The following is a 27,155-nucleotide window of genomic DNA, read 5'->3' on the forward strand; positions in this document are numbered from 1 at the left end:
TGGGATAGACTAGTGTCCTGTCCTGTGATAGACTAGTGTCCTGGGATAGACTAGTGTCCTGGGATAGACTAGTGTCCTGTCCTGTGATAGACTAGTGTCCTGTCCTGGGATAGACTAGTGTCCTGGGATAGACTAGTGTCCTGGGATAGACTAATGTCCTGGGATAGACTAGTGTCCTGGGATAGACTAGTGTCCTGGGATAGACTAGTGTCCTGGGATAGACTAGTGTCCTGGGATAGACTAGTGTCCTGGGATAGACTAGTGTCCTGGGATAGACTAGTGTCCTGGGATAGACTAGTGTCCTGGGATAGACTAGTGTCCTGGGATAGACTAGTGTCCTGGGATAGACTAATGTTCTGGGATAGACTAGTGTCCTGTCCTGGGAGAGACTAATGTCCTGGGATAGACTAGTGTCCTGTCCTGGGATAGACTAGTGTCCTGGGAGAGACTAATGTCCTGGGATAGACTAGTGTCCTGGGATAGACTAGTGTCCTGGGATAGACTAGTGTCCTGGGATAGACTAGTGTCCTGGGATAGACTAATGTCCTGGGATAGACTAGTGTCCTGGGATAGACTAGTGTCCTGGGATAGACTAGTGTCCTGGGATAGACTAATGTCCTGTCCTGGGATAGACTAGTGTCCTGGGATAGACTAGTGTCCTGTCCTGTGATAGACTAGTGTCCTGGGATAGACTAGTGTCCTGGGATAGACTAATGTCCTGGGAGAGACTAATGTCCTGGGAGAGACTAATGTCCTGGGATAGACTAGTGTCCTGTCCTGTGATAGACTAGTGTCCTGGGATAGACTAGTGTCCTGTCCGGGGATAGACTAGTGTCCTGGGATAGACTAGTGTCCTGGGATAGACTAGTGTCCTGTCCTGTGATAGACTAGTGTCCTGTCCTGTGATAGACTAGTGTCCTGGGATAGACTAGTGTCCTGGGATAGACTTATGTCCTGGGATAGACTAATGTCCTGGGATAGACTAGTGTCCTGGGATAGACTAGTGTCCTGGGATAGACTAGTGTCCTGGGATAGACTAATGTCCTGGGATAGACTAGTGTCCTGGGATAGACTAGTGTCCTGGGATAGACTAGTGTCCTGGGATAGACTAGTGTCCTGGGATAGACTAGTGTCCTGGGATAGACTAGTGTCCTGGGATAGACTAATGTTCTTGGATAGACTAGTGTCCTGTCCTGGGAGAGACTAATGTCCTGGGATAGACTAGTGTCCTGGGAGAGACTAATGTCCTGGGATAGACTAGTGTCCTGGGATAGACTAGTGTCCTGGGATAGACTAGTGTCCTGGGATAGACTAGTGTCCTGGGATAGACTAGTGTCCTGGGATAGACTAGTGTCCTGGGATAGACTAGTGTCCTGGGATAGACTAGTGTCCTGGGATAGACTAATGTTCTGGGATAGACTAGTGTCCTGTCCTGGGAGAGACTAATGTCCTGGGATAGACTAGTGTCCTGTCCTGGGATAGACTAGTGTCCTGGGAGAGACTAATGTCCTGGGATAGACTAGTGTCCTGGGATAGACTAGTGTCCTGGGATAGACTAGTGTCCTGGGATAGACTAGTGTCCTGGGATAGACTAATGTCCTGGGATAGACTAGTGTCCTGGGATAGACTAGTGTCCTGGGATAGACTAGTGTCCTGGGATAGACTAATGTCCTGTCCTGGGATAGACTAGTGTCCTGGGATAGACTAGTGTCCTGTCCTGTGATAGACTAGTGTCCTGGGATAGACTAGTGTCCTGGGATAGACTAATGTCCTGGGAGAGACTAATGTCCTGGGAGAGACTAATGTCCTGGGATAGACTAGTGTCCTGTCCTGTGATAGACTAGTGTCCTGGGATAGACTAGTGTCCTGTCCGGGGATAGACTAGTGTCCTGGGATAGACTAGTGTCCTGGGATAGACTAGTGTCCTGTCCTGTGATAGACTAGTGTCCTGTCCTGTGATAGACTAGTGTCCTGGGATAGACTAGTGTCCTGGGATAGACTAATGTCCTGGGATAGACTAGTGTCCTGGGATAGACTAGTGTCCTGGGATAGACTAGTGTCCTGGGATAGACTAATGTCCTGGGATAGACTAGTGTCCTGGGATAGACTAGTGTCCTGGGATAGACTAGTGTCCTGGGATAGACTAGTGTCCTGGGATAGACTAGTGTCCTGGGATAGACTAGTGTCCTGGGATAGACTAGTGTTCTGGGATAGACTAGTGTCCTGTCCTGGGAGAGACTAATGTCCTGGGATAGACTAGTGTCCTGTCCTGGGATAGACTAGTGTCCTGGGAGAGACTAATGTCCTGGGATAGACTAGTGTCCTGGGATAGACTAGTGTCCTGGGATAGACTAGTGTCCTGTCCTGGGATAGACTAGTGTCCTGGGATAAACTAGTGTCCTGGGATAGACTAGTGTCCTGGGATAGACTAGTGTCCTGGGATAGACTAGTGTCCTGGGATAGACTAGTGTCCTGGGATAGACTAGTGTCCTGTCCTGGGATAGACTAATGTCCTGGGATAGACTAGTGTCCTGGGATAGACTAGTGTCCTGGGATAGACTAGTGTCCTGGGATAGACTAGTGTCCTGGGATAGACTAATGTCCTGGGATAGACTAATGTCCTGGGATAGACTAATGTCCTGGGATAGACTAATGTCCTGGGATAGACTAATGTCCTGGGATAGACTAGTGTCCTGGGATAGACTAGTGTCCTGGGATAGACTAGTGTCCTGGGATAGACTAGTGTCCTGTCCTGGGATAGACTAGTGTCCTGGGATAGACTAGTGTCCTGGGATAGACTAGTGTCCTGGGATAGACTAGTGTCCTGGGATAGACTAGTGTCCTGGGATAGACTAGTGTCCTGGGATAGACTAGTGTCCTGGGATAGACTAGTGTCCTGGGATAGACTAGTGTCCTGGGATAGACTAGTGTCCTGGGATAGACTAGTGTCCTGGGATAGACTAGTGTCCTGGGATAGACTAATGTCCTGGGATAGACTAGTGTCCTGGGATAGACTAGTGTCCTGGGATAGACTAGTGTCCTGGGATAGACTAGTGTCCTGGGATAGACTAATGTCCTGGGATAGACTAATGTCCTGGGATAGACTAGTGTCCTGGGATAGACTAGTGTCCTGGGATAGACTAGTGTCCTGTCCTGGGATAGACTAGTGTCCTGGGATAGACTAGTGTCCTGGGATAGACTAGTGTCCTGGGATAGACTAGTGTCCTGGGATAGACTAGTGTCCTGGGATAGACTAGTGTCCTGGGATAGACTAGTGTCCTGGGATAGACTAGTGTCCTGTCCTGGGATAGACTAGTGTCCTGTCCTGGGATAGACTAGTGTCCTGTCCTGGGATAGACTAATGTCCTTGGATAGACTAATGTCCTTGGATAGACTAATGTCCTTGGATAGACTAATGTCCTGGGATAGACTAGTGTCCTGGGATAGACTAGTGTCCTGGGATAGACTAATGTCCTGGGATAGACTAGTGTCCTGTCCTGGGATAGACTAGTGTCCTGTCCTGGGATAGACTAGTGTCCTGTCCTGGGATAGACTAGTGTCCTGGGATAGACTAATGTCCTGGGATAGACTAGTGTCCTGGGATAGACTAGTGTCCTGGGATAGACTAGTGTCCTGGAATAGACTAATGTCCTGGGATAGACTAGTGTCCTGGGATAGACTAGTGTCCTGGGATAGACTAGTGTCCTGGGATAGACTAATGTCCTGGGATAGACTAATGTCCTGGGATAGACTAGTGTCCTGTCCTGTGATAGACTAGTGTCCTGGGATAGACTAGTGTCCTGTCCTGGGATAGACTAGTGTCCTGGGATAGACTAGTGTCCTGTCCTGTGATAGACTAGTGTCCTGGGATAGACTAGTGTCCTGTCCTGGGATAGACTAATGTCCTAGGATAGACTAATGTCCTGGGATAGACTAGTGTCCTGGGATAGACTAGTGTCCTGGGATAGACTAATGTCCTGGGATAGACTAGTGTCCTGGGATAGACTAGTGTCCTGGGATAGACTAGTGTCCTGGGATAGACTAGTGTCCTGGGATAGACTAGTGTCCTGGGATAGACTAGTGTCCTGGGATAGACTAGTGTCCTGGGATAGACTAATGTCCTGGGATAGACTAATGTCCTGGGATAGACTAGTGTCCTGGGATAGACTAGTGTCCTGGGATAGACTAGTGTCCTGGGATAGACTAATGTCCTGGGATAGACTAGTGTCCTGGGATAGACTAGTGTCCTGGGATAGACTAATGTCCTGTCCTGGGATAGACTAGTGTCCTGGGATAGATTAGTGTCCTGGGATAGACTAGTGTCCTGTCCTGTGATAGACTAGTGTCCTGGGATAGACTAGTGTCCTGGGATAGACTAATGTCCTGGGATAGACTAATGTCCTGGGATAGACTAATGTCCTGGGATAGACTAATGTCCTGGGATAGACTAATGTCCTGGGATAGACTAGTGTCCTGTCCTGTGATAGACTAGTGTCCTGGGATAGACTAGTGTCCTGTCCTGGGATAGACTAGTGTCCTGGGATAGACTAGTGTCCTGGGATAGACTAGTGTCCTGGGACAGACTAGTGTCCTGGGATAGACTAGTGTCCTGGGATAGACTAGTGTCCTGGGATAGACTAGTGTCCTGGGATAGACTAGTGTCCTGGGATAGACTAATGTCCTGGGATAGACTAATGTCCTGGGATAGACTAGTGTCCTGGGATAGACTAGTGTCTTGGGATAGACTAGTGTCCTGGGATAGACTAGTGTCCTGGGATAGACTAATGTCCTGGGATAGACTAGTGTCCTGGGATAGACTAGTGTCCTGGGATAGACTAGTGTCCTGGGAGAGACTAATGTCCTGGGATAGACTAGTGTCCTGTCCTGGGATAGACTAGTGTCCTGGGATAGACTAGTGTCCTGTCCTGGGATAGACTAGTGTCCTGGGATAGACTAGTGTCCTGGGATAGACTAGTGTCCTGGGATAGACTAGTGTCCTGTCCTGGGATAGACTAGTGTCCTGGGATAGACTAGTGTCCTGGGATAGACCAGTGTCCTGGGATAGACTAGTGTCCTGGGATAGACTAGTGTCCTGGGATAGACTAATGTCCTGGGATAGACTAGTGTCCTGGGATAGACTAATGTCCTGGGATAGACTAATGTCCTGGGATAGACTAGTGTCCTGGGATAGACTAGTGTCCTGGGATAGACTAGTGTCCTGGGATAGACTAGTGTCCTGGGATAGACTAATGTCCTGGGATAGACTAATGTCCTGGGATAGACTAATGTCCTGGGATAGACTAATGTCCTGGGATAGACTAATGTCCTGGGATAGACTAGTGTCCTGGGATAGACTAGTGTCCTGGGATAGACTAGTGTCCTGGGATAGACTAGTGTCCTGGGATAGACTAGTGTCCTGTCCTGGGAGAGACTAATGTCCTGGGATAGACTAGTGTCCTGTCCTGGAATAGACTAGTGTCCTGGGAGAGACTAGTGTCCTGGGATAGACTAGTGTCCTGGGATAGACTAGTGTCCTGGGATAGACTAGTGTCCTGGGATAGACTAGTGTCCTGTCCTGGGATAGACTAGTGTCCTGTCCTGGGATAGACTAGTGTCCTGTCCTGGGATAGACTAATGTCCTGTCCTGGGATAGACTAATGTCCTGTCCTGGGATAGACTAGTGTCCTGGGATAGACTAGTGTCCTGGGATAGACTAGTGTCCTGGGATAGACTAGTGTCCTGGGATAGACTAGTGTCCTGGGATAGACTAGTGTCCTGGGATAGACTAGTGTCCTGGGATAGACTAGTGTCCTGGGATAGACTAGTGTCCTGGGATAGACTAGTGTCCTGTCCTGGGATAGACTAGTGTCCTGTCCTGGGATAGACTAGTGTCCTGTCCTGGGATAGACTAGTGTCCTGTCCTGGGATAGACTAATGTCCTGGGATAGACTAGTGTCCTGGGATAGACTAGTGTCCTGGGATAGACTAGTGTCCTGTCCTGGGATAGACTAGTGTCCTGTCCTGGGATAGACTAGTGTCCTGGGATAGACTAATGTCCTGGGATAGACTAGTGTCCTGGGATAGACTAGTGTCCTGGGATAGACTAGTGTCCTGGGATAGACTAGTGTCCTGGGATAGACTAGTGTCCTGGGATAGACTAATGTCCTGGGATAGACTAATGTCCTGGGATAGACTAGTGTCCTGGGATAGACTAGTGTCCTGGGATAGACTAATGTCCTGGGATAGACTAATGTCCTGGGATAGACTAATGTCCTGGGATAGACTAATGTCCTGGGATAGACTAATGTCCTGGGATAGACTAATGTCCTGGGATAGACTAGTGTCCTGGGATAGACTAGTGTCCTGGGATAGACTAGTGTCCTGGGATAGACTAGTGTCCTGGGATAGACTAGTGTCCTGGGATAGACTAGTGTCCTGGGATAGACTAGTGTCCTGGGATAGACTAGTGTCCTGGGATAGACTAATGTCCTGGGATAGACTAATGTCCTGGGATAGACTAGTGTCCTGGGATAGACTAGTGTCCTGGGATAGACTAGTGTCCTGTCCTGGGATAGACTAGTGTCCTGGGAGAGACTAATGTCCTGGGATAGACTAGTGTCCTGGGATAGACTAGTGTCCTGGGATAGACTAGTGTCCTGTCCTGGGATAGACTAGTGTCCTGGGATAGACTAGTGTCCTGGGATAGACTAGTGTCCTGGGATAGACTAGTGTCCTGGGATAGACTAGTGTCCTGGGATAGACTAGTGTCCTGTCCTGGGATAGACTAGTGTCCTGTCCTGGGATAGACTAATGTCCTGTCCTGGGATAGACTAGTGTCCTGGGATAGACTAGTGTCCTGGGATAGACTAGTGTCCTGGGATAGACTAGTGTCCTGGGATAGACTAGTGTCCTGGGATAGACTAGTGTCCTGGGATAGACTAGTGTCCTGGGATAGACTAGTGTCCTGGGATAGACTAGTGTCCTGGGATAGACTAGTGTCCTGGGATAGACTAGTGTCCTGGGATAGACTAGTGTCCTGGGATAGACTAGTGTCCTGGGATAGACTAGTGTCCTGGGATAGACTAGTGTCCTGGGATAGACTAATGTCCTGGGATAGACTAATGTCCTGGGATAGACTAATGTCCTGGGATAGACTAGTGTCCTGGGATAGACTAGTGTCCTGGGATAGACTAATGTCCTGGGATAGACTAATGTCCTGGGATAGACTAATGTCCTGGGATAGACTAATGTCCTGGGATAGACTAATGTCCTGGGATAGACTAATGTCCTGGGATAGACTAATGTCCTGGGATAGACTAGTGTCCTGGGATAGACTAGTGTCCTGGGATAGACTAATGTCCTGGGATAGACTAGTGTCCTGTCCTGGGATAGACTAGTGTCCTGTCCTGGGATAGACTAATGTCCTTGGATAGACTAATGTCCTGGGATAGACTAATGTCCTGGGATAGACTAATGTCCTGGGATAGACTAATGTCCTGGGATAGACTAGTGTCCTGTCCTGGGATAGACTAGTGTCCTGGGATAGACTAGTGTCCTGGGATAGACTAGTGTCCTGGGATAGACTAGTGTCCTGGGATAGACTAGTGTCCTGGGATAGACTAGTGTCCTGGGATAGACTAGTGTCCTGGGATAGACTAATGTCCTGGGATAGACTAATGTCCTGGGATAGACTAGTGTCCTGGGATAGACTAGTGTCCTGGGATAGACTAATGTCCTGGGATAGACTAATGTCCTGGGATAGACTAATGTCCTGGGATAGACTAATGTCCTGGGATAGACTAATGTCCTGGGATAGACTAGTGTCCTGGGATAGACTAGTGTCCTGGGATAGACTAATGTCCTGGGATAGACTAGTGTCCTGTCCTGGGATAGACTAGTGTCCTGTCCTGGGATAGACTAATGTCCTTGGATAGACTAATGTCCTGGGATAGACTAATGTCCTGGGATAGACTAATGTCCTGGGATAGACTAGTGTCCTGTCCTGGGATAGACTAGTGTCCTGTCCTGGGATAGACTAGTGTCCTGGGATAGACTAATGTCCTGGGATAGACTAGTGTCCTGGGATAGACTAGTGTCCTGGGATAGACTAGTGTCCTGGGATAGACTAGTGTCCTGTCCTGGGATAGACTAGTGTCCTGGGATAGACTAATGTCCTGGGATAGACTAGTGTCCTGGGATAGACTAATGTCCTGGGATAGACTAATGTCCTGGGATAGACTAATGTCCTGGGATAGACTAATGTCCTGTCTAGGTTTATGTAACCAGGCAGTTAGCTGGATAGGTTTATGTAACCAGAGAATAAGTTGGATAGATATTTTTAACATGGCAGTTAGCGGGAGGGCCTTTTTCAACTCTAATGGCTAGGTTTGGATCCTCTGGGGTCCTAAAGCTGAGGGAGAACTTCACTGAGACTCACACACTACTACTATTGTCCCAGGTTAGGCCATACAAAGTCGATTTACTGTTTAACAGATTTATTTACTTTTAATTGCGGCGAGCGAGGATTTTTTTTTTTTAAGCATTATTAAAAAAACAAAAAAACAAAAAAAGTGTACCCCTTGTAAAAAATACTGAACAACCTCATTACCACGCCTAGCGACCTTACCAAGAGATTTGAGCTTTAATATAATGATTTTGAAATGACCAGTTTCAAATCAAATTGTTATTTGTCACATGCACCGAATACAACAGCGAAATGCTACTTACGAAGCCTTAACCAACAATGCAGAGTTAAAAAGAAAGATAAATATTAACTATATAAAAAGATAAATATTAACTATATAAAAAGGAACACCAAAACAATAACGATGTTACTGAACAAAAATATAAAATGTAACATGCAACAATTTCACTGAGTTACAGATCATAAGGAAATCAGTCAATTGAAATACATAAGGCCCTAATCTATGGATTTCACAAGACTGGGAACACAGATATGCATGTCTCTAATGCCTTGGATCAGAAAACCAGTCCGTATCCGCTGTGACAACCACTTGCCTCATGCAGCATGACATCTTCCCATAGCGTTGATCAGGATGTTGATTGGTGGCCTGTGGAATGTCGTCCCACTCCTCTTCAATTGGCTGTGAAGTTGCTGGATATTTGCCCTAACTGGAACACGCTGTCGTACATGTCGATCCAGAGCATCCCAAACATGCTTAATGGGCGACATGCAGGCCATGGAAGAACTGGGTCATTTTCAGCTTCCAGGAAATGTGTACATGCCGTCATTGTAAATAAGAATGTGTTCTTAACTGACTTGCCGAGTTAAATAAAGGTTAAATAAATACATTAAAATAATCATCATGATGCTGAAACATGATGGCGGTGGATGAAGGGCACGTCAACGGGCCTCAGGGTCGTCACGGTATCTCTGTTCTAACACAATTGCATTTTAAAAAGATGGCCATTTGAATGTTGTCCATAGCTTATGCCTGCCCATATCATAACCCCACCGCCACCATGGGGCACTCTGTTCAAATCGTTGACATCAGCGCGCCCCCACCTGACGGTAGAGTTGAGAGAACAGTTTTTGACTAGGGTGGCTGGAGTCTAACAATTTTTAGGGCCTTCCCCTGTCACCGCCTGGTATAGAGATCCTGGATGACAGGGAGCTTGGCCCCAGTGATGTACTGGGCCGTACCCACTACCCTCTGTAAGTGCCTTGCGGTCGGATGCCAAGCAGTTGCCATACCAGGCGGTGATGCAGCCAGTCAGGATGCTCTCGATGGTGCAGCTGTAGACCTTTTTGAGGATCTGAGGGTCCATGCCAAATCTTTTCAACCTCCTGACAGGGAAGAGGAGTTGTCGTGCCCTCTTCACTACTGTCTTGGTGTGTTTGGACCATGGTAGATCCTTAGTGATGTGGACACCGAGGAACTTGAAGCTCTCAACCCACTCCACTACAGCCTCGTCAATGTGAAAGGGGGCGTGTTTGGCCCTCCATTTCCTGTAGTCCACAATCCCTCCTTTGTCTTGCTCACATTTGAGGGAGAGGTTGTTGTCCTGGCACCACACTTCCAGGTTTCTGACCTCCTTCCTATAGGCCGTCTCATCGTCATTGGTGGTCAGGCCCACCACCGTCGTGTCGTCTGCAAACTTAATAATGGTGTTGGAGTTGTGTGCGGCCAGGGAGTACAGGAAGGGACTGAGCACGCACCTCCGAGGGGCACCCGTGTTGAGGGTCAGCGTGGGGGATGTGCTGTTGCCTACCCTGTCCACCTGGGGGGCTTTGTGCATGGTGATCTTAAGCTTGTGTGCGGCTGCTCGGCCATGGAAACCTATTTCATGAAGCTCCCGACGAGCAGTTCTTGTGCTGAAGTTGCTTCCAGAGGCAGTTTGTAACTCGGTAGTGAGTGTTGCAACCGAGGACTCGCTACACACTTCAGCACTCCCAAGCAATTACAGTTGACCGGCGAAGCTCTAACAGGGCAGAAATTTGACGAAGTGACTTTCTGAAAAGGTGGCATCCTATGACAGTGCCACGTTGAAAGCCAATGTGCTCTTCAGTAAGACCATTCTACTGCCAATGTTTGTCTATGGAGATTGAATGGCTGTATGCTCAACTTTATACATGTCAGCAATGGGGATGGCTGAAATAGCCAAATCCATTAATCTGAAGGAGTGGCCACACACTTTTGTATATATAGTGTACTTTGAACAAGGTTTCATTTTCAATTAATCGAAAATGTGAAAAGGCAATCCGCATAAAGGAAAAAAGGGCATTTTGAAACAAGGGATGAGCTTTTCTTTCATCTACTTGAGAACCATTTAAGGTTCAAGTAAACCTTGTGTATAAGTGAAGCTTTTAGAGAGAGGTTTGGTGCTTTTATACACTGCTCAAAAAAATAAAGGGAACACTTAAACAACACAATGTAACTCCAAGTCAATCACACTTCTGTGAAATCAAACTGTCCACTTAGGAAGCAACACTGATTGACAATAAATTGCACATGCTGTTGTGCAAATGGAATAGACAAAAGGTGGAAATTATAGGCAATTAGCAAGACACCCCCAATAAAGGAGTGGTTCTGCAGGTGGTGACCACAGACCACTTCTCAGTTCCTATGCTTCCTGGCTGATGTTTTGGTCACTTTTGAATGCTGGCGGTGCTTTCACTCTAGTGGTAGCATGAGACGGAGTCTACAACCCACACAAGTGGCTCAGGTAGTGTACACCTTTCTATAAGCCAAAAGAACAGAGGGTAAAGACGATTTATTCACTCGCCGCAGTTGTCTCATCAAGGTTACCGCGCGCCGGCCTCTATAGCACCGCCTTCTCCTTCTCCGAGGGGGATTTAGGTCCAGGATAATCAATATGTGACCCGTTTCAGGAAACGAGTTGTATGACGCGGGTCACTACTTCACACGAGAGACATTTGAATGTCTTTTTTTTTTTAATCAAAATGCGTTTTTTTTTTTTTTAAGAATTGTCTTCTGGAACACGTGAACTTTCATGTGCCTTAATAGCAAACTCGTATGCCATCTGTAAATACTAATAAAATTGTTAAATTACGAGGCTTTTTGGTTTAGCCACAGAAAAAGTCAGCAACCTTCCTGCTAGCCATGATTGGCTGAGATAATGAGTGGGCTGGACATGCCGAGAGAGGAGTTCGGATTGGTCTTCCATATAGAAGGCTTCTGTCTATTTGAGCTGGTTAGTATGTCTCACATACCTTTTTTAATTTTTTTAATTTTGTTTAGAAGTAGAACTGCATAAGTGTTGCTCTCCACTTTCTGGAGGACCGAGTTTGTAAATCAGTGGAATTAGAGTGTGATGAGAAAACACGAGGATCTGGATTACATCTTCAAACTAAGGGCAACCAACCGTGAGAAGAGAAGTGTCCAACCATGATGTATACGGCTACATTTTCAGATATTACACAATATTACACAAAAAGTTATTTCCTTTCCAAGTTAAAGTGTGCTGTTAGCTAGCTAGCTAACGTTACGTGTATGATCTTATTATTGGTATCTCAGAGGCATTTGCTTGGCTAGTTAAAGCCTGATGTTAGCTAGCTACATTGAAACTGATTGGTTATGCAAGTAACCATTTCGGGTACGTTCGTGAATTCAGTCTGGCCATGTACTCAGAATTCAGAGCACTCTCGTCTGAGTGTGCCAGAGCGCAGAATAACTGAAATTTACGAACGCTGAACACCCCTTAAATATGGCCAGTGTCAGTAAATGTGGGCAAAAAAGCGTAATTAAAATGATGCCAGCAGCACAGTTAGTCAAACGCCCTGGATAAAATGAAAACAGCCTGACCAGCTCTGCTAGGGCAGGTAAAATGGTCAGAACGGGGTGGTCAGAACGGGGTGGTCAGAACGGGGTGGTCAGAACATCTAGCCAGTTAGCTTGGGTGCTTGACTGCCGTTGGGAGGTCAGAGCGGGGTGGTCAGAGCGGGGTGGTCAGAACATCTAGCCAGTTAGCTTGGGTGTTTGACTGCCGTTGGGAGGTCAGAGCGGGGTGGTCAGAGCGGGGTGGTCAGAACATCTAGCCAGTTAGCTTGGGTGCTTGACTGCCGTTGGGAGGTCAGAGCGGGGTGGTCAGAGCGTGGTGGTCAGAACATCTAGCCAGTTAGCTTGGGTGCTTGACTGCCGTTGGGAGGTCAGAGCGGGGTGGTCAGAGCGTGGTGGTCAGAACATCTAGCCAGTTAGCTTGGGTGCTTGACTGCCGTTGGGAGGTCAGAGCGGGGTGGTCAGAGCGGGGTGGTCAGAGCGGGGTGGTCAGAACATGTAGCCAGTTAGCTTGGGTGCTTGACTGCCGTTGGGAGGTCAGAACGGGGTGGTCAGAGCGGGGTGGTCAGAACGGGGTGGTCAGAACATCTAGCCAGTTAGCGGGGTGCTTGACTGCCGTTGGGAGGTCAGAACGGGGTGGTCAGAGCGGGGTGGTCAGAACGGGGTGGTCAGAACATCTAGCCAGTTAGCTTGGGTGCTTGACTGCCGTTGGGAGGTCAGAGCGGGGTGGTCAGAGCGGGGTGGTCAGAGCGGGGTGGTCAGAACATGTAGCCAGTTAGCTTGGGTGCTTGACTGCCGTTGGGAGGTCAGAACGTTCAGATCAACGCTACACAAAAAGGCCAGGGTTGGGTGGCACTGGAGCATTATGTTACAACCACCTAATGTTATACAAGTACATCATGTGACAGGTCCATACCTTCCCATTCAAACTCATTACTGTTGTCAGATGGTGTGTCTATATCATCCAGGTCTAGCTCTGTACTCTCCTCATCCAGCTCATCAGACAGCAGAGATCCTTCACTCCGATCCAGAGTCAGGCTGATGTCTGGGGCAGCCAGCTTCTTCTTAGTCTTCTTACCACCACTCAGAGCAGAATAGCCCCCTGCAGAAGCTGGGAGAGGAGAGAGAAGTTAGATATAGGCTAGCCTAGATACCTTACCCCTCTCAGAAGCTAGAGAAAATATATACACATTACATAGCCTGCAGAAGCTGAAGAAAATAAACTCAGCAAAAAAAGAAACGTCCCTTTTTCAGGACCCTGTCTTTCAAAGATAATTTGTAAAAATCCAAATAACTTCACAGATCTTCATTGGAAAGGGTTTAAACACTGTTCAATGAACCATAAACAAACAATAAACAATTAATGAACATGCACCTGTGGAGGATCGTTAAGGCACTAACAGCTTACAGACGGTAGGCAATTAAGGTCACAGTTATGAAAACATAGGACACTAAAGAGGCCTTTCTACAGACTCTGAAAAACACCAAAAGAAAGATGCCCATGGTCCCTGCTCATCTGCGTGAACGTGCCTTAGGCATGCTGCAAGGAGGCATGAGGACTGCAGATGTGGCCAGGGCAATAAATTGCAATGTCCGTACTGTGAGACGCCTAACACCTTCCCCAAACCGGCTGCGGGCATGCGCCATCGTGCGCTATCGTGCATAAATGTATTTTGCCCCCCCACACCAAACGCGATCACGACACGCAGGTTAAAATATCAAAACAAACTCTGAACCAATGACATTCATTTGGGGACAGGTCGAAAAGCATTAAACATGTATGGTAATTTAGCTAGTTAGCTTGCACTTGCTAGCTAACGTTAATTTGTCCTATTTAGCTAGCTTGCTGTTGTCCTGGGATATAAACATTGAGTTGTTATTTTACCTGAAATGCTCAAGGACCTCTACTCCGACAATTAATCCACACATAAAACGGCCAACCGAATCGTTTCTAGGCATCCAGGCTTTTTCATCGTTTAAATTATACGGTGATCGCATCTAAACTTTTATTGTATTACCACGACTACCGGCAAAACAGTTAGTCTTTCTATCACCCACGTGGGTATAACCAATGTGGAGATGGCACGTGGGTACCTGCTTCTATAAACCAATGAGGAGATGGGAGAGGCAGGACTTGCAGCGCGATCTGCGTCAGAAATAGGAACGACATCTATTTTAGCCCTTGGTGTCGCAGACGCTCGTTGGCGCGCGCAAGCAGTGTGGGTACAATAATTGAATAACATGGATTTCTAAATTTATTTTGCGACGCACGCGACGTGTCCGGTCTGGTCAGCATGTAAGACAGGACTACAGGGAGACGGACAGCTGATCGTCCTCGCAGTGGCAGACCACGTGTAACAACACCTGCACAGGATCGGTACATCCGAACATCACACCTGCGGGACAGGTACAGGATGGCAACAACAACTGCCCGAGTTACACCAGGAACGCACAATCCCTCCATCAGTGCTCAGACTGTCCGCAATAGGCTGAGAGAGGCTGTACTGAGGGCTTGTAGGCCTGTTGTAAAGCAAGTACTCACCAGACATCACCAGCAACAACGTCGCCTATGGGCACAAACCCACCGTCGCTGGACCAGACAGGACTGGCAAAAAGTGCTCTTCACTGACGAGTCTCGGTTTTGTCTCACCGGGGGTGATGGTCGGACTCACGTTTATCGTCGAAGGAATGAGCGTTACACCGAGGTCTGTACTCTGGACCAGGATAGATTTGGAGGTGGAGGGTCCGTCATGGTCTGGGGCGGTGTGTCACAGCATCATCGGACTGAGCTTGTTGTCATTGCAAGCAATCACAATGCTGTGCGTTACAGGGAAGACATCCTCCTCCCTCATGTGGTACCCTTCCTGCAGGCTCATCCTGACATGACCCTCCAGCATGACAATGCCACCAGCCATACTGCTCGTTCTGTGCTTGATTTCCTGCAAGACAGGAATGTCAGTGTTCTGCCATGGCCAGCGAAGAGCCCGGATCTCAATCCCATTGAGCACGTCTGGGACCTGTTGGATCGGAGGGTGAGGGCTAGGGCCATTCCCCCCAGAAATGTCCGGGAACTTGCAGGTCCCTTGGTGGAAGAATGGGGTAACATCTCACAGCAAGAACTGGCAACTCTGGTGCAGTCCATGAGGAGGAGATGCACTGCAGTACTTAATGCAGCTGGTGGCCACACCAGATACTGACTGTTACTTTTGACCCCCCCCCCCCCTTTGTTCAGGGACACATTATTCCATTTCTGTTAGTCACATGTCTGTGGAACTTGTTCAGTTTATGTCTCAGTTGTTGAATCTTATGTTCATACAAATATTTACACATGTTCAGTTTGGTGAAAATAAATAGAGTTGACAGTGAGAGGACGTTTCTTTTTTTGCTGAGTTTATTTCCTTTTTAAATTTTGTTAATATTTGTCTTACTTTTTAACTCTGCATTGTTGTGAACGGGCTCATAAGTTGCATTTCACGTAAAGGTCTACACCTGTTGCATTCAGCATTTCACGTAAAGGTCTACACCTGTTCGGTGCATGTGACCAATAACATTTGATTCAATGTATTATTTGATTACATAGCCTGCAGAAGCTGGAGAAAAAGTATACACCACATGATCATAAGTATGTGGACACCTGCTGGTCAAACATCTCTTTCTAAAATCATGGGCATTAATATGGAGTTGGTCCCCCCTTTGCTGCTATAACAGTCTCCACCCTTCTGGGAAGTCTTTCCACTAGATGTTGAAAAATTGCTGTGGGGACTTGCTTCCATTCAGCCATAAGAGCATTAGTCAGGTCGGGCACTAAGTGGTTGGGCCTGCCTCGCAGTCAGCTTTCCAATTCATTCCAAAGGTGTTCGATGGGGTTGAGGTCAGGGCTCTGTGCAGGCCAGTAGATGACCTTATTCCACACCGATCTCAACAAAAATATTTCTTCACATTTACAAACAGTCCATTTTTTATTTTCCAACGGGGCTATACATTTGGGTGAGGTTTGAAACAAGTAGCATTGTTTAAATACAATTAAACCATCTAGTGTTCAGTGAATTAACAACACAACATCCAATCACATTAACCGTCACTCTCTTGCGGGAATTCCACTAACGGTCTGCATGTAGCTGCTCATTCCGTTCGCTCGAAAATGGATAAATGGTTAAAAAAAAAAAAGCCTGCGTATTACCAGCAGTACTACACCTGTCGACGACAAGTTGCTCTTCTTCCATGAGCAGATCCAATGCTAGCCCTCATACCACCCTCATGGAGTCTGTTTCTGACCGTTTCAGCAGACACATGCACATTTGTGGCCTGCTGGAGGTCATTTTGCAGGGCTCTGGCAGTAGACCTCCTTGCACAAAGGCGGAGGTAGCGGTCCTGCTGCTGGGTTGTTGCCCTCCTACGGCCTCCTCCACGTCTCCTGATGTACTGGCCTGTCTCCTGGTAGCGCCTCCATGCTCAGGACACTACGCTGATAGACACAGCAAACCTTTTTGCCACAGCTCGCATTGATGTGCCATCCTGGATGAACTGCACTACCTGAGCCACTTGTGTGGGTTGTAGACTCCGTCTCATGCAACCACTAGAGTGAAAGCACCGCCAGCATTCAAAAGTGACCAAAACATCAGCCAGGAAGCATAGGAACTGAGAAGTGGTCTGTGGTCACCACCTGCAGAACCATTCCTTTATTGGGGGTGTCTTGCTTAATGCCTATAACTTCCATCTGTTGTCTATTCCATTTGCACAACAACATGTGAAATTTATTGTCAATCAGTGTTGCTTCCTAAGTGGACAGTTTGATTTCACAGAAGTGTGATTGACTTGGAGTTACATTGTGTTGTTTAAGTGTTCCCTTTATTTTTTTGAGCAGTGTATATACACATTACATAGCCTGCAGCAGCTAGAGAAAATATATACACATTACATAGCCTGCAGAGCTAGAGAAAATATATACACATTACATAGCCTGCAGAGCTAGAGAAAATATATACACATTACATAGCTAGAGAAAATATATACACATTACATAGCCTGCAGAGCTAGAGAAAATATATACACATTACATAGCTAGAGAAAATATATACACATTACATAGCCTGCAGAGCTAGAGAAAATATATACACATTACATAGCTAGAGAAAATATATACACATTACATAGCCTGCAGAGCTACAGAAAATATATACACATTACATAGCTAGAGAAAATATATACACATTACATAGCCTGCAGAGCTACAGAAAATATATACACATTACATAGCTACAGAAAATATATACACATTACATAGCCTGCAGAGCTACAGAAAATATATACACATTACATAGCTGGAGAAAATATATACACATTACATAGCTGGAGAAAATATATACACATTACATAGCTAGAGAAAATATATACACATTACATAGCCTGCAGAGCTACAGAAAATATATACACATTACATAGCTACAGAAAATATATACACATTACATAGCCTGCAGAGCTAGAGAAAATATATACACATTACATAGCCTGCAGCAGCTAGAGAAAATATATACACATTACATAGCTGGAGAAAATATATACACATTACATAGCTGGAAAAAATATATACACATTACATAGCCTGCAGAGTTGGAGAAAATATATACATATTACATAGCCTGCAGAGTTGGAGAAAATATATACACATTACATAGCCTGCAGAGTTGGAGAAAATATATACACATTACATAGCCTGCAGAGCTAGAGAAAATATATACACATTACATAGCCTGCAGAGTTGGAGAAAATATATACACATTACATAGCTGGAGAAAATATATACACATTACATAGCCTGCAGAGCTGGAGAAAATATATACACATTACATAGCTGGAGAAAATATATACACATTACATAGCTGGAGAAAATATATACACATTACATAGCTGGAGAAAATATATACACATTACATAGCCTGCAGAGCTGGAGAAAATATATACACATTACATAGCTGGAGAAAATATATACACATTACATAGCCTGCAGAGCTGGAGAAAATATATACACATTACATAGCTGGAGAAAATATATACACATTACATAGCTGGAAAAAATATATACACATTACATAGCCTGCAGAGTTGGAGAAAATATATACACATTACATAGCCTGCAGAGCTAGAGAAAATATATACACATTACATAGCCTGCAGAGTTGGAGAAAATATATACACATTACATAGCTGGAGAAAATATATACACATTACATAGCCTGCAGAGCTGGAGAAAATATATACACATTACATAGCCTGCAGAGCTAGAGAAAATATATACACATTACATAGCCTGCAGAGTTGGAGAAAATATATACACATTACATAGCTGGAGAAAATATATACACATTACATAGCCTGCAGAGCTGGAGAAAATATATACACATTACATAGCCTGCAGAGTTGGAGAAAATATATACACATTACATAGCCTGCAGAGTTGGAGAAAATATATACACATTACATAGCTGGAGAAAATATATACACATTACATAGCCTGCAGAGCTGGAGAAAATATATACACATTACATAGCCTGCAGAGTTGGAGAAAATATATACACATTACATAGCTGGAGAAAATATATACACATTACATAGCTGGAGAAAATATATACACATTACATAGCCTGCAGAGTTGGAGAAAATATATACACATTACATTGCTGGAGAAAATATATACACATTACATAGCCTGCAGAGCTGGAGAAAATATATACACATTACATAGCTGGAGAAAATATATACACATTACATAGCCTGCAGAGCTGGAGAAAATATATACACATTACATAGCTGGAGAAAATATATACACATTACATAGCTGGAGAAAATATATACACATTACATAGCTGGAGAAAATATATACACATTACATAGCTGGAGAAAATATATACACATTACATAGCTGGAGAAAATATATACACATTACATAGCTGGAGAAAATATATACACATTACATAGCCTGCAGAGCTGGAGAAAATATATACACATTACATAGCTGGAGAAAATATATACACATTACATAGCCTGCAGAGCTGGAGAAAATATATACACATTACATAGCTGGAGAAAATATATACACATTACATAGCTGGAAAAAATATATACACATTACATAGCCTGCAGAGTTGGAGAAAATATATACATATTACATAGCCTGCAGAGTTGGAGAAAATATATACACATTACATAGCCTGCAGAGTTGGAGAAAATATATACACATTACATAGCCTGCAGAGCTGGAGAAAATATATACACATTACATAGCCTGCAGAGCTAGAGAAAATATATACACATTACATAGCTGGAGAAAATATATACACATTACATAGCTGGAGAAAATATATACACATTACATAGCTGGAGAAAATATATACACATTACATAGCCTGCAGAGTTGGAGAAAATATATACATATTACATAGCCTGCAGAGTTGGAGAAAATATATACACATTACATAGCTAGAGAAAATATATACACATTACATAGCTGGAGAAAATATATACACATTACATAGCTGGAGAAAATATATACACATTACATAGCTAGAGAAAATATATACACATTACATAGCTGGAGAAAATATATACACATTACATAGCCTGCAGAGTTGGAGAAAATATATACACATTACATAGCCTGCAGAGCTGGAGGTTTAATACCCTGACCTAGTGAGATATACACTGCTCAGAGACGAGCTTAAGGGAACACTTAAACAACACAATGTAACTCCAAGTCAATCACACTTCTGTGAAATCAAACTGTCCACTTAGGAAGCAACACTGATTAACAATACATTTCACATGCTGTTGTGCAAATGGAATAGACAACAGGTGGAAATTATAGGCATTTAGCAAGACACCCCCAATAAAGGAGTGATTCTGCAGGTGGTGACCACAGACCACTTCTCAGTTCCTTTCCTTCCTGGCTGATGTTTTGGTCACTTTTGAATGCTGGCGGTGCTTTCACTCTAGTGGTAGCATGAGACGGAGATGTGGCATCACATAACCCAGAGATGTGGCATCACATAACCCAGAGATGTGGCATCACATAACCCAGAGATGTGGCATCACATAACCCAGAGATGTGGCATCACATAACCCAGAGATGTGGCATCACATAACCCAGAGATGTGGCATCACATAACCCAGAGATGTGGCATCACATAACCCAGAGATGTGGCATCACATAACCCAGAGATGTGGCATCACATAACCCAGAGATGTGGCATCACATAACCCAGAGATGTGGCATCACATAACCCAGAGATGTGGCATCACATAACCCAGAGATGTGGCATCACATAACCCAGAGATGTGGCATCACATAACCCAGAGATGTGGCATCACATAACCCAGAGATGTGGCATCACATAACCCAGAGATGTGGCATCACATAACCCAGAGATGTGGCATCACATAACCCAGAGATGTGGCATCACATAACCCAGAGATGTGGCATCACATAACCCAGAGATGTGGCATCACATAACCCAGAGATGTGGCATCACAGCCAAATGAGGACATGAACAACATGTAACATCTGTGGTTTGGCGGATACTGATGAGCAGAGATACTGAATGGCGTTCTTACCAGACTGTCCTTCTCCAGAGCGTCCAGTGAAGAGATCTTCACCCAGCTGAATGTCCTCCTCTTCCTCCTCAGGTAGGGGCCTACAGACACACAACAACAGGTCATCTATAACCCTTCCTCCTCACACAACAACAGTAGAGGATATAGCTGCTATTACCACTACTAACTAACTGCTCGTTCAGTCTTGAAAGCATTATAATAACATATACACTACATAGACAAAAGTATGTGGACACCCCTTCAAATGAGTGTATTTGTCTACCATTGGGAGTAGAATGGCCTTACTGAAGCGCTCGGTGACTTTTCAAATGTATACCAACTGTGTTGTTATTGTGGAAACGTTTAGCAGCAACAACGGCTCAGCCGCAAAGTAGTAGGCCAGACAAGCTCACAGAACGGGACCGCCGAGGGCTGAAGCGTGTAGCGTGTAGCGTGTAAAAGCCATCTGTCCTCGGTTGTAACAGTATCAGTGTTCCAAACTGCCTCTGGAAGCAACGTCAGTTCAATAACCTTTTTGTCGCCCTTTAGTTCCAGTGAAGGGAAATCTTAACGCTACAGCATAAAATGACCTTCTAGATGATTTTGTGCTTCCAACTTAGTGGAAAGCCCTTTCATGTTTCAGCATCACAATGCCACCGTGCACAAAGCGAGGTCAATACAGAAATGGTTTGTCGAGATCGGTGTGGAAGAAGTTGACTGGCCTGCACAGAGCCCTGACCTTAACCCCATCAAACACCTTTGGGATAAATTGAAACGCCGACTGCGAGACCAGGCCTAATCGCCCAACATCATTGCCTCACTAAAGCTCTGATGGCTGAATGGAAGCAAATCCCTGCAGTAATGTTCCAACATCTAGTGGAAAGCCTTCCCAGAAGAGTGGAGGCTGTTATAGCAGTAATGTTCCAACATCTAGTGGAAAGCCTTCCCAGAAGAGTGGAGGCTGTTATAGCAGTAATGTTCCAACATCTAGTGGAAAGCCTTACCAGAAGAGTGGAGGCTGTTATAGCAGCAATGTTCCAACATCTAGTGGAAAGCCTTCCCAGAATATTGGAGGCTGTTATAGCAGCAATGTTCCTACATCTAGTGGAAAGCCTTCCCAGAAGAGTGGAGGCTGTTATAGCAGCAATGTTCCTACATCTAGTGGAAAGCCTTCCCAGAAGAGTAGAGGCTGTTATAGCAGCAATGTTCCAACATCTAGTGGAAAGCCTTCCCAGAAGAGTGGAGGCTGTTATAGCAGCAATGTTCCTACATCTAGTGGAAAGCCTTCCCAGAAGAGTGGAGGCTGTTATAGCAGCAATGTTCCTACATCTAGTGGAAAGCCTTCCCAGAAGAGTGGAGGCTGTTATAGCAGCAATGTTCCTACATCTAGTGGAAAGCCTTCCCAGAAGAGTGGAGGCTGTTATAGCAGCAATGTTCCAACATCTAGAGGAAAGCCTTCCCAGAAGAGTGGAGGCTGTTATAGCAGCAATGTTCCAACATCTAGTGGAAAGCCTTCCCAGAAGAGTGGAGGCTGTTATAGCAGCAATGTTCCAACATCTAGTGGAAAGCCTTCCCAGAAGAGTGGAGGCTGTTATAGCAGCAATGTTCCAACATCTAGTGGAAAGCCTTCCCAGAAGAGTGGAGGCTGTTATAGCAGCAATGTTCCAACAGCTGGTGGAAAGCCTTCCTAGAAGAGTGGAGGCTGTTATAGCAGCAATGTTCCAACATCTAGTGGAAAGCCTTCCCAGAAGAGTGGAGGCTGTTATAGCAGCAATGTTCCTACATCTAGTGGAAAGCCTTCCTAGAAGAGTGGAGGCTGTTATAGCAGCAATGTTCCAACATCTAGTGGAAAGCCTTCCCAGAAGAATGGAGGCTGTTATAGCAGCAATGTTCCAACAGCTGGTGGAAAGCCTTCCCAGAAGAGTGGAGACTGTTACAGCAGCAATGTTCCAACATCTAGTGGAAAGCCTTCCCAGAAGAGTAGAGGCTGTTATAGCAGCAATGTTCTAACATCTAGTGGAAAGCCTTCCCAGAAGAGTGGAGGCTGTTATAGCAGCAATGTTCCAAAATCTAGTGGAAAGCCTTCCCAGAAGAGTGGAGGCTGTTATAGCAGCAATGTTCCAACATCTAGTGGAAAGCCTTCCCAAAAGAGTAGAGGCTGTTATAGCAGCAATGTTCCAACATCTAGTGGAAAGTCTTCCCAGAAGAGTGGAGGCTGTTATAGCAGCAATGTTCTAACATCTAGTGGAAAGCCTTCCCAAAAGAGTAGAGGCTGTTATAGCAGCAATGTTCCAACATCTAGTGGAAAGCCTTCCCAGAAGAGTGGAGGCTGTTATAGCAGCAATGTTCCAACATCTAGTTGGAAAGCCTTCCCAGAAGAGTGGAGGCTGTTATAGCAGCAATGTTCTAACATCTAGTGGAAAGCCTTCCCAGAAGAGTGGAGGCTGTTATAGCAGCAATGTTCTAACATCTAGTGGAAAGCCTTCCCAGAAGAGTGGAGGCTGTTATAGCAGCAATGTTCTAACATCTAGGGGAAAGCCTTCCCAGAAGAGTGGAGGCTGTTATAGCAGCAATGTTCTAACATCTAGGGGAAAGCCTTCCCAGAAGAGTGGAGGCTGTTATAGCAGCAATGTTCTAACATCTAGGGGAAAGCCTTCCCAGAAGAGTAGAGGCTGTTATAGCAGCAATGTTCCAACATCTAGTGGAAAGCCTTCCTAGAAGAGTGGAGGCTGTTATAGCAGCAACGTTCCAACATCTAGTGGAAAGCCTTCCCAGAAGAGTGGAGGCTGTTATAGCAGCAATGTTCCAACATCAAGTAAAAGCCTTCCCAGAAGAGTGGAGGCTGTTATAGCAGCAATGTTCCAACATCTAGTGGAAAGCCTTCCCAGAAGAGTGGAGGCTGTTAAAGCAGCAATGTTCCTACATCTAGTGGAAAGCCTTCCCAGAAGAGTGGAGGCTGTTATAGCAGCAATGTTCCAACATCTAGTGGAAAGCCTTCCCAGAAGAGTGGAAGCTGTTATAGCAGCAATGTTCCTACATCTAGTGGAAAGCCTTCCCAGAAGAATGGAGGCTGTTATAGCAGCAATGTTCCAACAGCTGGTGGAAAGCCTTCCCAGAAGAGTGGAGACTGTTACAGCAGCAATGTTCCAACATCTAGTGGAAAGCCTTCCCAGAAGAGTAGAGGCTGTTATAGCAGCAATGTTCCTACATCTAGGGGAAAGCCTTCCCAGAAGAGTGGAGGCTGTTATAGCAGCAATGTTCTAACATCTAGGGGAAAGCCTTCCCAGAAGAGTGGAGGCTGTTATAGCAGCAATGTTCTAACATCTAGGGGAAAGCCTTCCCAGAAGAGTAGAGGCTGTTATAGCAGCAATGTTCCAACATCTAGTGGAAAGACTTCCTAGAAGAGTGGAGGCTGTTATAGCAGCAACGTTCCAACATCTAGTGGAAAGACTTCCCAAAAGAGTAGAGGCTGTTATAGCAGCAATGTTCCAACATCTAGTGGAAAGCCTTCCCAGAAGAGTGGAGGCTGTTATAGCAGCAATGTTCCAACATCTAGTGGAAAGCCTTCCCAGAATATTGGAGGCTGTTATAGCAGCAATGTTCCTACATCTAGTGGAAAGCCTTCCCAGAAGAGTGGAGGCTGTTATAGCAGCAATGTTCCTACATCTAGTGGAAAGCCTTCCCAGAAGAGTAGAGGCTGTTATAGCAGCAATGTTCCAACATCTAGTGGAAAGCCTTCCCAGAAGAGTGGAGGCTGTTATAGCAGCAATGTTCCTACATCTAGTGGAAAGCCTTCCCAGAAGAGTGGAGGCTGTTATAGCAGCAATGTTCCTACATCTAGTGGAAAGCCTTCCCAGAAGAGTGGAGGCTGTTATAGCAGCAATGTTCCTACATCTAGTGGAAAGCCTTCCCAGAAGAGTGGAGGCTGTTATAGCAGCAATGTTCCAACATCTAGAGGAAAGCCTTCCCAGAAGAGTGGAGGCTGTTATAGCAGCAATGTTCCAACATCTAGTGGAAAGCCTTCCCAGAAGAGTGGAGGCTGTTATAGCAGCAATGTTCCAACATCTAGTGGAAAGCCTTCCCAGAAGAGTGGAGGCTGTTATAGCAGCAATGTTCCAACATCTAGTGGAAAGCCTTCCCAGAAGAGTGGAGGCTGTTATAGCAGCAATGTTCCAACAGCTGGTGGAAAGCCTTCCTAGAAGAGTGGAGGCTGTTATAGCAGCAATGTTCCAACATCTAGTGGAAAGCCTTCCCAGAAGAGTGGAGGCTGTTATAGCAGCAATGTTCCTACATCTAGTGGAAAGCCTTCCTAGAAGAGTGGAGGCTGTTATAGCAGCAATGTTCCAACATCTAGTGGAAAGCCTTCCCAGAAGAATGGAGGCTGTTATAGCAGCAATGTTCCAACAGCTGGTGGAAAGCCTTCCCAGAAGAGTGGAGACTGTTACAGCAGCAATGTTCCAACATCTAGTGGAAAGCCTTCCCAGAAGAGTAGAGGCTGTTATAGCAGCAATGTTCTAACATCTAGTGGAAAGCCTTCCCAGAAGAGTGGAGGCTGTTATAGCAGCAATGTTCCAAAATCTAGTGGAAAGCCTTCCCAGAAGAGTGGAGGCTGTTATAGCAGCAATGTTCCAACATCTAGTGGAAAGCCTTCCCAAAAGAGTAGAGGCTGTTATAGCAGCAATGTTCCAACATCTAGTGGAAAGTCTTCCCAGAAGAGTGGAGGCTGTTATAGCAGCAATGTTCTAACATCTAGTGGAAAGCCTTCCCAAAAGAGTAGAGGCTGTTATAGCAGCAATGTTCCAACATCTAGTGGAAAGCCTTCCCAGAAGAGTGGAGGCTGTTATAGCAGCAATGTTCCAACATCTAGTTGGAAAGCCTTCCCAGAAGAGTGGAGGCTGTTATAGCAGCAATGTTCTAACATCTAGTGGAAAGCCTTCCCAGAAGAGTGGAGGCTGTTATAGCAGCAATGTTCTAACATCTAGTGGAAAGCCTTCCCAGAAGAGTGGAGGCTGTTATAGCAGCAATGTTCTAACATCTAGGGGAAAGCCTTCCCAGAAGAGTGGAGGCTGTTATAGCAGCAATGTTCTAACATCTAGGGGAAAGCCTTCCCAGAAGAGTGGAGGCTGTTATAGCAGCAATGTTCTAACATCTAGGGGAAAGCCTTCCCAGAAGAGTAGAGGCTGTTATAGCAGCAATGTTCCAACATCTAGTGGAAAGTCTTCCCAGAAGAGTGGAGGCTGTTATAGCAGCAATGTTCTAACATCTAGTGGAAAGCCTTCCCAAAAGAGTAGAGGCTGTTATAGCAGCAATGTTCCAACATCTAGTGGAAAGCCTTCCCAGAAGAGTGGAGGCTGTTATAGCAGCAATGTTCCAACATCTAGTTGGAAAGCCTTCCCAGAAGAGTGGAGGCTGTTATAGCAGCAATGTTCTAACATCTAGTGGAAAGCCTTCCCAGAAGAGTGGAGGCTGTTATAGCAGCAATGTTCTAACATCTAGTGGAAAGCCTTCCCAGAAGAGTGGAGGCTGTTATAGCAGCAATGTTCTAACATCTAGGGGAAAGCCTTCCCAGAAGAGTGGAGGCTGTTATAGCAGCAATGTTCTAACATCTAGGGGAAAGCCTTCCCAGAAGAGTGGAGGCTGTTATAGCAGCAATGTTCTAACATCTAGGGGAAAGCCTTCCCAGAAGAGTAGAGGCTGTTATAGCAGCAATGTTCCAACATCTAGTGGAAAGCCTTCCTAGAAGAGTGGAGGCTGTTATAGCAGCAACGTTCCAACATCTAGTGGAAAGCCTTCCCAGAAGAGTGGAGGCTGTTATAGCAGCAATGTTCCAACATCTAGTGGAAAGCCTTCCCAGAAGAGTGGAGGCTGTTATAGCAGCAATGTTCCAACATCTAGTGGAAAGCCTTCCCAGAAGAGTGGAGGCTGTTAAAGCAGCAATGTTCCTACATCTAGTGGAAAGCCTTCCCAGAAGAGTGGAGGCTGTTATAGCAGCAATGTTCCAACATCTAGTGGAAAGCCTTCCCAGAAGAGTGGAGGCTGTTATAGCAGCAATGTTCCTACATCTAGTGGAAAGCCTTCCCAGAAGAATGGAGGCTGTTATAGCAGCAATGTTCCAACAGCTGGTGGAAAGCCTTCCCAGAAGAGTGGAGACTGTTACAGCAGCAATGTTCCAACATCTAGTGGAAAGCCTTCCCAGAAGAGTAGAGGCTGTTATAGCAGCAATGTTCCTACATCTAGGGGAAAGCCTTCCCAGAAGAGTGGAGGCTGTTATAGCAGCAATGTTCCTACATCTAGTGGAAAGCCTTCCCA

General features: G+C 45.6%; 1 protein-coding gene across 1 annotated transcript in view; it reads right to left on the bottom strand.

The window, feature by feature from the left end:
• Positions 1-27,155, bottom strand: part of bnip2 (BCL2 interacting protein 2) — a 95,735-nt gene that overhangs the window by 55,193 nt on the left and 13,387 nt on the right. Inside the window, exons 3-4 of the mRNA XM_055910114.1 lie at positions 20,868-20,947; positions 13,177-13,371 (exon numbers count right to left, since the gene is read on the bottom strand). Coding sequence (XP_055766089.1) covers positions 13,177-13,371; positions 20,868-20,947 — 275 coding nt within the window. The remainder of the gene's footprint in view (positions 1-13,176; positions 13,372-20,867; positions 20,948-27,155) is intronic.

This window comes from Salvelinus fontinalis, unplaced genomic scaffold, assembly GCF_029448725.1.
Source record: "Salvelinus fontinalis isolate EN_2023a unplaced genomic scaffold, ASM2944872v1 scaffold_0001, whole genome shotgun sequence".
Lineage (NCBI taxonomy): Eukaryota > Metazoa > Chordata > Actinopteri > Salmoniformes > Salmonidae > Salvelinus > Salvelinus fontinalis.